The sequence below is a fragment of the Tursiops truncatus genome, chromosome 2 (genome assembly GCF_011762595.2).
Source record: "Tursiops truncatus isolate mTurTru1 chromosome 2, mTurTru1.mat.Y, whole genome shotgun sequence".
Lineage (NCBI taxonomy): Eukaryota > Metazoa > Chordata > Mammalia > Artiodactyla > Delphinidae > Tursiops > Tursiops truncatus.
Genome location: NC_047035.1, coordinates 156,536,468 through 156,550,088, shown reverse-complemented (window position 1 = coordinate 156,550,088; position 13,621 = coordinate 156,536,468). Strand labels below are relative to the sequence as shown.

Genomic DNA, 13,621 nt, shown 5'->3' with positions numbered 1-13,621 from the left:
AGCCCCAAAACGGCTATGCTTTAGAATATTTTTGCTTATAGTATGTGTATGGAAAATATAGGAAAACTGAGCAAAATTGTTCTTATAAAAAAGAAAATTTGGGGGACTTCCCTGGTGGTCCAGTGGTTCAGACTCTGTGCTTCTAGCATAGATTTACATTAATGGGATATTAATACCACATTATCAATTTTTAAAATATTTTACTTTATTATTGATATATTTATCCCATTCTTTATTATGTGAGTATTTGATCTGGAATTCCTCAAATGGCCTCTTCCTGCAAGGTAATTCAAAATGCTGATCCACGTTGCACTGGTGATTGAGAGTAAGGTTAAGATACAGAAGACATTTCACGGCTCAGGTTGGAGATGTAACAGGAAACAGACTCGTGAGGCGTAAAGTTAGAAATCTGGAGAGATCTCAACTAAAAAAAAAAATCTGGTTTTCCATCTCATTTTGTGCTCAGACTTTTGAAATGTTTTAACTCAAGAAACAGAGATCTGAAAAAAAAAGGCACTGTGCTTTTATTTTTTTTCTAGTTCAATATACAACATTGGTAACCATTCTCATTAAGCAGACCTTTGTAATTTTACTGGTTGACATGTGTGACACTAAGTTACATGATTTATAAGGCTTGCACTAAGTTACATGATTTATAAGGCTTGGCGAAGGAAGAAAGCATTCACGTGTATAGGAATAAAAGGGATGTGAATATTACAGAAACGGTAAATCAGTACACTAATGTACACGTTTAAGATATGAATCACGAATCTACTGCTGTGGCCAGAACAACCTATACATTGATTCTGAAAGACATTAAAAGTTGCCAGTAAAAGTGGAGAGGGTGTTACAGGGCCCCGGTACTTCCCCCATTTCTGAGAAAAACAGTGTCCCAGCACAAGCATGGTACATGGCAGTGCTCTGCAGCACCAAGCCAGGTAAGTGTACACAGTTTGCTGATATTTAGTTATACTTCCAGTTATAAGCGTAATTTCAGAATAAGGGAGTGGGTTGGTGACCTCTAGAAATCCAGAAAGTGCCTGATGTTGGGAAGTTCCTGCTATCAAAGTTAAAATGACCCTTAAGTATCACAAATTAACATCATATGACAGCAGGGACTTTTAGAGGCAAGGCTGATGATCAACCAGGGGCTGAAATCCCCATATCAGACACCCAGAGGTAATTAAAAATATTAAGGTATCGCGGCAAGAACAATTTAAGGAAAAAGAAAAAAGATACTACGGCAAAGCAGACCACTAATCAATTTCATCGTAACTATAACTCAGCTTGATAATACTGTGCTAAAGGATCATACACCCGGAGGTTTATATTTAATAAGACCTATATTTAAGGATAATGGGTAAAATAGTGATCTTGAAGAACACAAATCAGGAATAATACAGTTTTGCTATAGTGTTACATAATGTGTTACATAAAATAGATTGCAGGGAGATCTATGCCACAACTGAAAACTAAATTCCAGGCACGATAAGGTGAGACATATTCTGGAATCTGCCCTATTCTTAGGTAACTGTTAGTTGGTTTTAGCTGTAGAGTTTCCTAAATTAGAACTATTTACAGGTGAAAATGATTTGGTGAAACATTTTTCACAGTGGCTGGAAAGCAGTACCAGAGATGACATAAATTGAAAATACAGGTAGTCAGGGACTTTGAATAAAAAAGGGAAAATTCATGAAAGTCACATGCGTCAAGAAAATAGGGAGGTAATGTTGAGGTAATCCCTATGCAACTATAAATTCAGACTCAAGAACTTTTCCTGGGTACAGCCAGTTAATTAGAAAGAGTCGAGTCTGGAAACATCCGGATAAGGACCTAGCTCTACAACCCACGCAGGTCTAACAGAATATAACACTATGGTACTTTTAAGGACGAAAGTGACGTGTAGGATTCACGTCTTGATGAACAATTCCTTTGGCTGTTCCACGTATTCTTCCAGATTAACCTCTCCTCTGTCCTCATCAATCCCAACATCTTCGAGGAATACATTCTTTTTGTGGCACCTAATGGAAGGAGGAGAGAGTGGAGGAGGCGAGCCTTTCTTTTTATGGCAGTTTTCTTACAAGTAAGTAGTGTTTCTTTTTAGGACATCATTGGGTGAAGGTCTTGGCGAGGACTTCTTCGTGCTGCTCTAGATGAACGCTGCCGATTCCTACAGCAGGTACCGGCAACGCGGGTCGGCTCACCAGACGGAGCTAGCGTTGGAGCAGAAAAGAAATACAATGACATTTGGACTAGACCAGAGCTCTGCTTAGCTCGTCCAGGGATGTGCATGTATTTCTCTGAAGTTGTTTAACTATAAATCACCTTTTTGAAAAATAATGTGTTACATAAAATAGATTGCAGGGAGATCTATGTCACAACTGAAAACTAAATTCCAGGCGTGATAAGGTGAGACATATTCTGGAATCTGTCCTATTCTTAGGTAACTGTTAGTTGGTTTTAGCTGTAGAGTTTCCTAAATTAGAACTATTTACAGGTGAAAATGATTTGAGTGCCTTAAACTGGTATCAAGTGACCTGAGTTTTAATCAAAGCAGAATAGAAAGATAAACAGAAGCACAACTGTTCTTCTCCTTGTTTTCCTCTTCCTAAAACATAACAAAGAATTTGGCCTCCGATGTCTACCAGCTTTGCAGGTGGGCCTGGAATAAGTGTTACTGTAAAACAAGCGAGCTCATCGCTCTCCTCTCCCGGGGCTTGGATACTGACCTTTGGGACAAGAATGCTGAGTAGGCTAATGGGAACGGTAGACGACAGGTAGGTGTTCTACCTTTTCGAGTATAATCATTGTTTTTGTTTTGTTTTTTAACATGATACTAGTAGCTACACATATACATCTTGCTAAACACTCAGAAGTTTAGTCTGAAAAAGGAGCCTAAAACTAGGTTTTATATTTTAGTTTATCTTTAGAAGCTTTGGACTGATAATAGGGGATAAACCTATTTGGTGGCACTCCAACAGGAGAAAAGGGACACACACAAAACACTGCAAAGGAGAAAGAGCTATCACCTTGCAGGCCAGTTGCTTTTCAAACCTTGGAGAAACAAAAAACCAAGGACCCATGTTCTGAGGCTCCTCCTGACTCCAAATAAAATCTATGAAAGAAGAAAGTTCATCTCAGTACCTCAAGTAAATATATACAACATACTACACACACAGACACACTATATGTGCATGTGTGTGCACACACATACACATACGCACACTATACATGTTATATATGTATATAGACACATATACACACATAGTTACATATATATACATACACACACACATACACATATATCCTCAAGTAAATATATTATTACCTTTCCAATATGGCACAGTGTTGTCTTTTTTTTTTTTGAGAAATGCATAGTCATGTATCCATCACCACAATCATGATACAGAACAATTCTCTAAACCCCAAATATTCCCTCATCCTGACCCTTTGTGCTCAGCTCTTCCTCCCACCCCCAACCTCTGGCAACCACCGATCTTTCCTCTATCCCCGAAGTTTTGCCTTTTCCAGAGCATCAGGTAAGTGGAATCACACAGTATACAGCCTTTTGGTTTGGGCTTCTGTGAATTAGCAAAATCCGTTGGTCATTTTGCCGCTAGCAATAGTTCACTCTCTTTTACTCTTAAGGAGCATGATACTGTAGGGATGCACAATGAGATTGTTTCTTCATTTACCAGTTGAAGGATGTTTTGGTTGCTTCCAGCTTGGGGCAATTATGAATACAGCCACTATAAATAATCACATATGGATTTTTCCTTTCTCTTGAGTAAATACCTAGGAGTGGGACTGCTGCGTGGTAAGGAAACTCTGTGTGTAACTGCATGAGAAACTGACAAAACTGTTTTCCAGAGTGGCTGTACGAGTTTGCATTCCCACCAGCAGTGAATGAAGGTCCCAGTTGCTCTGCATCCTGATCAGTCCTTGACTTTGTTTTGTTTTCATTTTAGCCATTCTAATAGGTATGTAGCCATATCTCATTTTGGCTTAATTTGCATTTCCCTATCACTAATCATGTTGATGATCTTCTCATATGGGTATTTGCCATCTGGTTCTTTGGTAAAATGACTGTTCAATTCTTTTGCACCTTTTGAAAAACTGGATTATACGTTTTCTCACTGTTGAGTTTTCAGAGCTCTTTCAACATTCTGGAGAGTCCTTTGTCAGATATGTTTTTACAAATATTTTCTCCCAGTTTGTGGCTTGTCTTTTTTATATTCTTTGCAGTGCAAAAGTTTTTCATTTTGGTAAAATCTACTTTTTCTTTTCTGGAACGTGCTTTTGGTGTTATGTCTAAGAACTTCTTGCCTAACCCAAGGTCAGGAAGATTTTCATCCACTTCCTTCTAGAAGTTTTATAGTTTTACATTGAGGTCTATGATCAACTTTGAGTTAATTTCTATATAAGGTGCACATAGATATCTAATCATTCCAGCCCCATCTGTTGAAAAGGCTTATCTTTTACAATTATACCGATGTATCATAAACGATTGTATAGCACTGATTCCCTCCAAACTCAAGAAATTCGATGTCTTATATGAAAGCGGGGGAGAACGAAAGGGACACCCAAAGGGACACCAAAAAAGACATAGAGACATTGGCTTCAGTTGTATTACTTTCATATCTCCAGATTCCATGAGATTCAACTTTCTAATAACTCTCACTGCTCCCGTACCATCTTTTTATTTGAGATAGTTCAAATAGGTTTCAGGTAACTTAAAACCAAAAATGTCTAATAAGAAGGACCCTTTACCTCTAACATGTTTGTATTTGCTCATCTCTTCCTGCAGCGAATCCAGTGGGAAAGGGCAGAGTTCTTCCATTCGGATGATAGCAAAGTCATGCTTCCTGGCCTCCAAAGATTCTCTTTGCTTCAGCAGGGCATAGAAATGTTTGCCGCAGCAGAACACTAAACTCTTAACCCTGTTGGGTAGAAAAGGGACAGCGAGGCGGGGGAGAAATATCTTAAAGTAAGAACTGTAGCAGAAGAAAGGGGGAGACCACAGAGATTTCAATGCTTCACCACTGAAGCAGCAGGGGCGTTGTAGTGGGGTTCACTCATGCTGTGCCCTGGCCAACCTTCTTGAGCAACATATGCCTCCAAAATTCACTCTTTTGTGCATATTCTAACTCCTACCCCATGAACTTAAAGGACTTATATAAGGATAGAGAAGATTTGGGTCGCTTGGTTCACTTAACATGAACTAGTTTTCCCACTCACTACAAATCTACTGCAGAGTATGAAAACAGAGCTCCACGTCAGATTACTTTTTCGGATCCACAGATGAATCACCAATGACTGGTTTGAATGCTGTTCCTGGTGCCATTTCTTGAAGAGTTGACACAGCTGCCTAAGGAGGGGGAGGGGGAGAAAAAAGCCACAAATCTATCAACCAAGGGCAAGGACCTGAAGATGCTTTTATTTATCAGGGATCTTTCCCAAAATCTAGTATCAAAATTCTCTCCTGGGGCTATAAGTAAACATATGTACTATTAAACAAAATATCTTTCCCAAAAGTATCTGTTCTGTTACTTCAGAATAAAATATTTTTCTGAGGTTAAATAAGATCGCCTTTTGTTTGGTGCCACAATAAATTTTAACAGTCAAAATTTCAGTGTGGAGGACTTCCCTGGTGGCACAGTGGTTGAGAATCTGCCTGCCAGTGCAAGGGACACGGGTTCAAGCCCTAGTCCGTGAAGATCCCACATGCTGCGGAGCAACTAAGCCCGTGCACCACAACTACTGAGCCTGAGCTCTAGAGCCCAAGAGCCACAACTACTGAGCCCACGCGCCTAGAGCCTGTGCTCCGCAACAAGAGAAGCCACCGCAATGAGAAGCCTGTGCACCACAACGAAGACCCAACGCAGCCAAAAAAAAAAAAATTGCAGTGTGATGACTCAACTTTATTATCAATAAAAACTACACCTTAACTTTTTGGAATTGGAATCAGAAACAACCTTTTATAGAATTTATATTGTGAACCGGAATAGCTGAGTTGGGCAATTATTTCTGTCTTTAGGATTTTGACTATAATTTATAAACGAAACAGAACAAGTAGGAACAACATATGACTATTTCCACGATGAAAAGAAATGTTATTACTGAGCCCAATTTAAAGAAATACTTGGGAATTCCCTGGCAGTCCAGTGGTGAGGACTCAGTGCTTTCACTGCCAAGGGCCCAGGTTCAATCCCTGGTCAGGGAACAAAGATCCTACAAGCTGCGTGGTGCGGCAAAAAAACACTTGTTGCAAAGAACTTAAATTAGAAAACTGATGAAGCCAAGGTGAGGGATTTGATCCCTTTTGCTATCATCTAGTTAGTTTCCCTATAGTCTAGTCTCAAATGGGTATATGACATTTAGACTAGGCCATTGAGGGCAGCCATACTGATGCTGGGATATTGTATATAACCTAAAAAATTAATATTAGCTATTCAGCTATGCATATTAGTAAATAATGTGTGATAGAGGCAATCTTTCTCCCTTCTGAACAGAGCCTTTTGTCAGTCCCCACTTCCTACAGCAGGAATCAAAAGGTTCAGAGTTCAGAGTTCAGAGTTAGGTGGGAAACTGGGGTGGGATTTTGGTACCACTTGACAGACAAACTCCCTGTACCCCTGAGTCATGTTTGCTACATGGCAAGTCATCTCTGAGTGGGCCATGGATAGAGAAGGCTGGCTATTATATTCTGCTAGATCACTTGTACCAATAATCCAATTTTCAGGAAGAAATCAGAATTCAATACTGGTTGTACTGACTTTCCATTAACAAAAGGACGTACATGTTTAATGAAAATATTTGACTACTTAATAAGAGTAGTTCTTCACTTGAAAGTCTATAAGATAGCTGTTGATATTTTTTAAGCTCCCCAAGGAAGGCTTCACTTATTTAATAAGTTGTATATTAGACTTGGGGAGAGGGGTGGAGCATTAGGGCCAGAAAATGAACTCATTTTCAGTTTCAAACAGCAAAAGAAATTCTCAACAAAACTTCTAATAGTTCACTCAATACCTAATAATATACATGCATTATATTTAATATCATTACACTCCTTTTAGTTATGATTGAGAGAGCAGGTGACAATGTTAGGGATACAATGAAAGTTGGGTTCAAGAATCCCAGATCAGGACTTCCCTGGTGTTCCAGTGGTTAAGACTCTGCCTTCCAATGCCGGGGGTGCAGGCTCGATCCCTGGTCAGGGAACTAGATCCCACATGCCGCTACTAAGACCCAGAGCAAAATTATAGTAACTTTACATTTTGACTTGGCTCCTTTCACATTGCTGTTTCAAAATATCGGTGTCAAGGCAGCCCCATCAGAAAGATGGTGTAAAGAGACTGAATTTGTTTGTCTTGAATGTCCCATGATGCTCATGAAACCATCTCAAAATTCATAAGGTTGTTCACAGAGAGAATAAGCAGACCAAACAAATGAACTTTCAGCCATTGATGAAAGAACTTGAAGTGCATTTCCTCATTATTGACCCCTGAGGCTGGGGTGAGACAGGTGAGGGGCCTGGAGAGCAAAATTTAAGGGGGCGCTCACTCTGGGATCACTCAATTACACTTGAGCGACTGTGAGAACAAGGGTCACCTTACTCCCCTCCAAATGCTAGAAGCGCCAAAAAAGGCAACCGGTGAAGGCAAATCACTGGCAGCTTCCCTCAACACTCCTCACTTCCAAATACACATTCTATAAGCTTTGTGAGAAGCACAAGATCATCTCAAACAGCCAAGTCCTAAACGACTTAGCTCACCTCAGCAGTGGCAACCAAATAAATGCAGAGGTTTTTTGAATGTTAATCCTAATTCAGACTCTCATACAAAACTGACAAAAATTATAGCAGGTGGGATAAATATATGCTTAGCAGTGTTTCTTATCTTGAACTCTGCCACTTGAAAACTAGCATATTTGTGTGATTTAAAAAAACATGTGCGCTTAACACTTAGTTCTGGTAAACCAAGAGAAAATATACTCTTGTAAAGCCAGGTAGTGATAAGCTATATTGTTACAATGTTTGAAATGGAGGCTACCGGTGATAAATCATTTAACAGAAAAAGTCTAAATAAAAGTCAATGACTAAAACCACTCATTTTCATCGAAGTACTTTCAATTCCCAACTTGCAACTATCAACATAGTAGTGCTGAGACCATTTGGACTTTGAAACTTTTCCTGAAAGATTATTTCTGCTCAGACTGGGATGCCAGGGTTATAATAATTGCTATGTCTGTCCTTCATGACAATGAAACTGAGAGCGACTTAGATTTCTAGTTATTCTTGAAAGGTTAAAAAAAGAGAAAAAGGGAGAGACAAAGCAGCATGGCCAACTAAAACCAAAGAGATGCTTCTGTCATTTGCATCTACAATCAGATACAGACAAGAGACGAAAATGCAGGGGAAAAAAAATGACAGGAGAAAAAAGACTAATAACCAGCTTTTTCTACTTACAGGGAGTCTGAGCAACATCTTCGGAGAAGCAAGGATGAGGGGCTTCCTGAAGTTCCGGACCATCTGTCTCCGTAGCAGGTGAAAGTACTGGGCGGGTGTGGAGGGGTGAGCCATGCACATGTTCACGGTATCCCCGTCCACGCCCTCCTCCACGCTGTCACACATCTGGGAGGGAAGTGAGAGGCAGGGCAGACAGTCGGGTCATCTCACTCCATCCTAAGGGCACAGGCTATCCTAAGGGGGACACGGGGCTCTCAATGAGCAGGAGAAGAGATGTGTCTCTTCATTATAGAAAAAGACCAGAAGGTAAATTTATGACCTGTGAAGAATTCACCAGAGGAGAAGCCTGATGGCTCCCCATTGGCCGAGTCTGTGTGTTTTAACGTGGTTCTTTCCAAACACAGCTGACTGCAGGAAGCATGTGGAGGTGGGGACTTCCCTGGTGGTCCAGTGGTTGGGACTTGGAGCTTTCACTGCCAAGGGCCCGAGTTCTATCCCTGGTCAGGGAACTAAGATCCCACAAGCCGTGTGGCATGACCAAAAAAAGCTAAAATTAAAAATTAAAAAAAAGAAGCATCTGGAGGAGACTTTTTGAAAAGTACAGATGCTGATGACTGTGGAGTGAAGATGTTGGAAGGATGCACTATCTGAATCTCACTCTCCTGATGGAGTAAATGTAAGTGTAGTTTGTCTTAGAGACAAGAACGAGAGCAGCTAATGAGGTTGAAAAATTGAGGGCAAGGAATGAAATCTCAGAAGATCCTGCTGGGACAGAAACTTGAGGCATGTCTCCTAACCCTGATCAAGAAGCAGTACAGAGGAAAGTAAGTGAGTTGACAAAATCCTGAGATTTTTACTGGGCTCCTCCAATTTGGTGACAGGGTGTGAGTGGCACCCTGGGTAAAAAAAGGCAAAATCTAGGGCTGAAGCCCCTGCAGAATTCAGTGGAGGCAGATGGGGCTGCCAGGCTTGCCGCTTCCAGGGCCAGGACATGCCAAGGAAAGAGAGGCCCACGGAAGTGATACACAGCCCTGACCAGGGAGTGGACCCTTGTATGGGCTTAGCTATTGAATCTCAGAAGGGACACCGGAATTTAGCAAGAAAAACCCTCTGTCCAGCAGAGCTATGTCCTCCCACGCCATGTCCTCAGGCTTCATGTACTGGAGACTATTCTCAACTGCTGTTCTAAGAAGGTAAATTGGTACCAAATGGGAAGGAAAATTAAGGGGAATTCACCCACACCCTCTCAGGGAAACTATATGGTTTTGAAGAATTGCCCTAAATAATCAAAGACAAGATGAAATAAAATGATATAGCAACAATGTAAATATTATACAGCCCCTTATAACTTTTTATAAGGGGGGGGACAAAAAGAAAGGAACATAGCAGGCAAAAGGCAGCCAATTTTAACAAAAGACATAAGTATTGGCAAGGATGTGGAGAAAAGGGAGCCCTTGTACCCTGTTGGTAGGAAAGTCAATTGGTATAGTCACTACGGAAAACAGCTTGGAGGCTCCTCAAAAAACTAATAACGGAATTACTGTATGATCCAGAAATCCCACTTCTGAGTATTTAACCAAAAGAACTGAAATCAGGATCTCAAAGAGGTATTAGCACTCCCATGTTCATTGCAACACTACTCATGATAGCCAAGATGTGCAAACAACCTAAATGGTCATCTATGGATGAATGGATAAAGGAAATGTGCTATGTGGTATACAGGTATTTTTATCTATATATGTAATATTACTCGGCCTATTCAAGGAAGGAAATCCTGCACTTTGCAGTAACACAGATGAGCTCTGAGGACATTATGCTAAGTGACATACAGATACTGCACAATTCCAGTTATATGAGCAATCTAAAATAGTCAAACTCAGAGAAGCAGAAAGCAGAGCAGTGGTTGCCAGGGGCGGGGAAGGGGAAATGGAGAGTTGCTAGTCAAGGGGTATAAGGTTTCAGTTATGTAAGATGAATAAGTTCTAGAGATCTGCTGTACAACATAGTAGCTACAGTCAACAGTATTGCAATGCACACTTAACAATCTGTTAAGAGGGTAGGTCTCATGTTAAGTGTTCTTACCACAATTTTAAAAAACAACAGTGTTTTAAAGGGCAGATAGTCTTAAAGATAACACAGTAGAATTAGATAAGAAAGGTGAGTGCAATGCCAAGAAAACCAAGTGAGAACCAAACTCAACCATTACAAACCTAATAAATAAATAAGAAACATCAAGAAGCAGAACAGACAGGACGAAAAAGAAATGGCATGGGGCTTCCCTGGTGGCGCAGTGGTTGAGAGTCCGCCTGTCGATGCAGGGGACGCGGGTTCGTGCCCCAGTCTGGGGGGATCCCGCGTGCCGCGGAGTGGCTGGGCCCGTGGGCCGTGGCCGCTGGGCCTGCGCGTCAGGAGCCTGTGCTCCACGGCGGGGGAGGCCACAGCAGTGAGAGGCCCGCGTACCAGAAAAAAAAAAAAAAGAGAGAAATGGCATGAACAAAGAGCTTGAGATAATCACAGTGAAAGAAGATGAAGTAAGCAAGTGCTTATATACACAGCAAACACTCTTCACTTTACATATCGATATATTAATTCTTTTGCAGGGCTAAAAATAAAATTAGTAGTGTAAACAAAGAGCTTGAGGTAATCCCAGTGCAAGCACAGGAAACGATAATAATAAAAATAATAAACAGCAAACATATAAATGTCGATTACTGTTCTAAGCATTTACATATATTGACCCTTTATGCCTCACAGTAATCCTATGAAGTAGGTTTGAGAAAATTATTAACACGACTTGGTAATTTTAATGCATATGTAGATGGTCCTTTCAAAACCCTGGCAACTTGGTTCCTTGAACTCCTGTCCTCCAATCACTCTGTCCTCCATCCTACCTCAACAACCCATTTCCATGGCTACATCCTGGTTTCAATGACAGGGATCTCTCCATAAGCTCTCCTTTATCCATTCCACTCTGACCACCACTTCCTACCTTTCTAGCTCAATTCCCTTTAACACTCTGACTCCATCAATCCTTCAGCCTCATCAATACCACCAACATATTGATCCTATCACCTTTTCACGGGCCTTCACCCTTCACATCTCCTCCCTCCTCCTTACTTAAGCTAAATTCCATAGTCAATCATTATAATCATTCTTTTGCATACACCCTTGACTCCCTTGACATTTTTTCACTCCAAACCACAAGCCGAGTTAATCTCAACTTTCCATCTGTCCCATTTCTGCACCTATGCAGGGAATGAAGCTGGAGAAAACACACAATCACACTGATGGATCTCACTTTAAAATCTTGACCAAGAATCTTAAGTGGGCCCTCAGTGCTCTTAGACTATTATCTTCTATTTGCCTAATTCACTCATTCTCCTCCTCTTCCAGATGACTATTTCACAGCTTTAACCCAGGATCTCCTCCTGCATCATCACTCTCGGGTAATGACCCAAGAGTATCTCCTCAGACCTTCACCACAACATCTCCCATGTTCTATCATCTGGCATCGTATTCTCTGCCTTCTGGTTATCACCATAGAGGAACCTGCCATGCTGCTGTCTAGAGCTGATCCAATCCCTTGTGCAGTGGACACCAGCCCATCCTGCTTTCTCAAGGCCATCACTCCAGTCATTCTACTCTCTCTCCTACATCAATATTTTCTTCTCTACTGGATCATTCCTATCAGCATACAAACATGCTGTTATTTCTCCTATCTTTAAAACAAAAGCAAGGGCTTCCCTGGTGGCGCAGTGGTTGAGAGTCCGCCTGCCGATGCAGGGGACACGGGTTCGTGCCCCGGTCTGGGAGGATCCCACATGCCGCGGAGCGGCTGGGCTCGTGAGCCATGGCCGCTGAGCCTGCGCATCCAGAGCCTGTGCTCCACAACGGGAGAGGCCACAACAGTGAGAGGCCCGCATACCGCAAAAAAAAAAAGCAAAAAGAACCTCTCTTGGTGCAAATTTCCCCCTTCCTTGTTCTATTTGCAGCAAAACTTTTCAAAAGAGTTAAACTTTCCTCCTTCCATATACTCCTAATACCACTCCACCTAAACAAACTGCAGTTACCAACCACCAAATGAACCCTTTATTGCTAAATCCAACGGCTAATTCTCAGTCCTATCCTGACTGGCCTTGATACGTCCTCCTTCTTAACACGTATCCTTCACTTGCTTTCTAGGACCTTCCTCCAGCCTCACTGGTTGCTCCTTCTCAGCCTCCCGTGTTCTCCTTCCCTGCAGCCTCTAACTGCTGGTCTATCCCAGGGCTCAGTTTGGGGGCAACTGCTCTTCTCTAATTGTACTCATTCTTTTGATAATTTCTTCCAGTCTCATGACTTTAAATATCATCTAGAAACTGATGACTCCCAAACTGTATCTCTTGCATGCTCATTCATATATTTCTTTGAAAAACTGTAGTTTTGTATTTCACAGCTAGTTCTTTAATTTACCTCCAATTTATTTCTGTAATCTAATTTTTATGAAATGATTTCTCTGTCATTATCTACCAACCAACCAGTTATATCCATTTATCTAGCTACTGTTCTATCTACCTATCTACTAATCTATCACCTTTCTATATATTTTATCTGCCTGTATGCTAAGATAATTAATGATATTCATGTACTTAGGGTGATGTGTACTGATGTCTCCATTTACTTTCAAATGCATCCAAAAATTATATGGATTTATGGATAGAGGGATGGCAGATGAATAGATACATGATAAAACAAATATAATAAAATATTAACGGTAGAATGTAGCAAGTGGGCATATGAATACTCTCTGTAAAGTTTTTTCAACTTTTCTGTATGTTCGAAATTTTTCATAATAAAATATTAGAAATATGCGTAAAGAGGCATTGGTAATGATTCTTACCAAAAGATAACAATGGTAATTTCTCGGTTGTTGTTTAACATTTTTTAATGGTCACGAATCATTTTATAAAAATACTATCACTACTTAGATCTGGGGTTGGTCACTGTATCTCTGTTTATAAAAAGCCCCTAGATGACTCCGATGATCAGCTTGACTCAGAAACTACTGATATTTGCCGCATAAGAAGCACTTTCAGGGACTTCCCTGAGTGGTCCAGTGGGTAAGACTCCACACTTCCAATTCAGGGGGCCCAGGTTCCATCCCTCGTAGGGGAA

At 40.9% G+C, this 13,621-nt stretch overlaps 1 protein-coding gene across 4 annotated transcripts in view; it reads right to left on the bottom strand.

Annotated features, from left to right (window-relative positions):
• Positions 1-499: 499 nt before the first annotated feature.
• Positions 500-13,621, bottom strand: part of DHTKD1 (dehydrogenase E1 and transketolase domain containing 1) — a 52,593-nt gene continuing 39,471 nt past the window's right edge. For 3 of the 4 annotated variants that reach the window (XM_033852359.2, XM_033852360.2, XM_033852363.2), the window contains 5 exons: positions 8,468-8,632; positions 5,286-5,368; positions 4,771-4,940; positions 3,030-3,115; positions 500-2,213 (listed from right to left, as the gene is read on the bottom strand). In XM_033852359.2, the coding sequence (XP_033708250.1) occupies positions 2,109-2,213; positions 3,030-3,115; positions 4,771-4,940; positions 5,286-5,368; positions 8,468-8,632 (609 nt within the window). In that variant the 3' untranslated portion in view covers positions 500-2,108. Of the gene's footprint in view, positions 2,214-3,029; positions 3,116-4,770; positions 4,941-5,238; positions 5,369-8,467; positions 8,633-13,621 lie in introns of those variants that run through there. The other variant, XM_033852362.2, reaches the window with a different exon arrangement.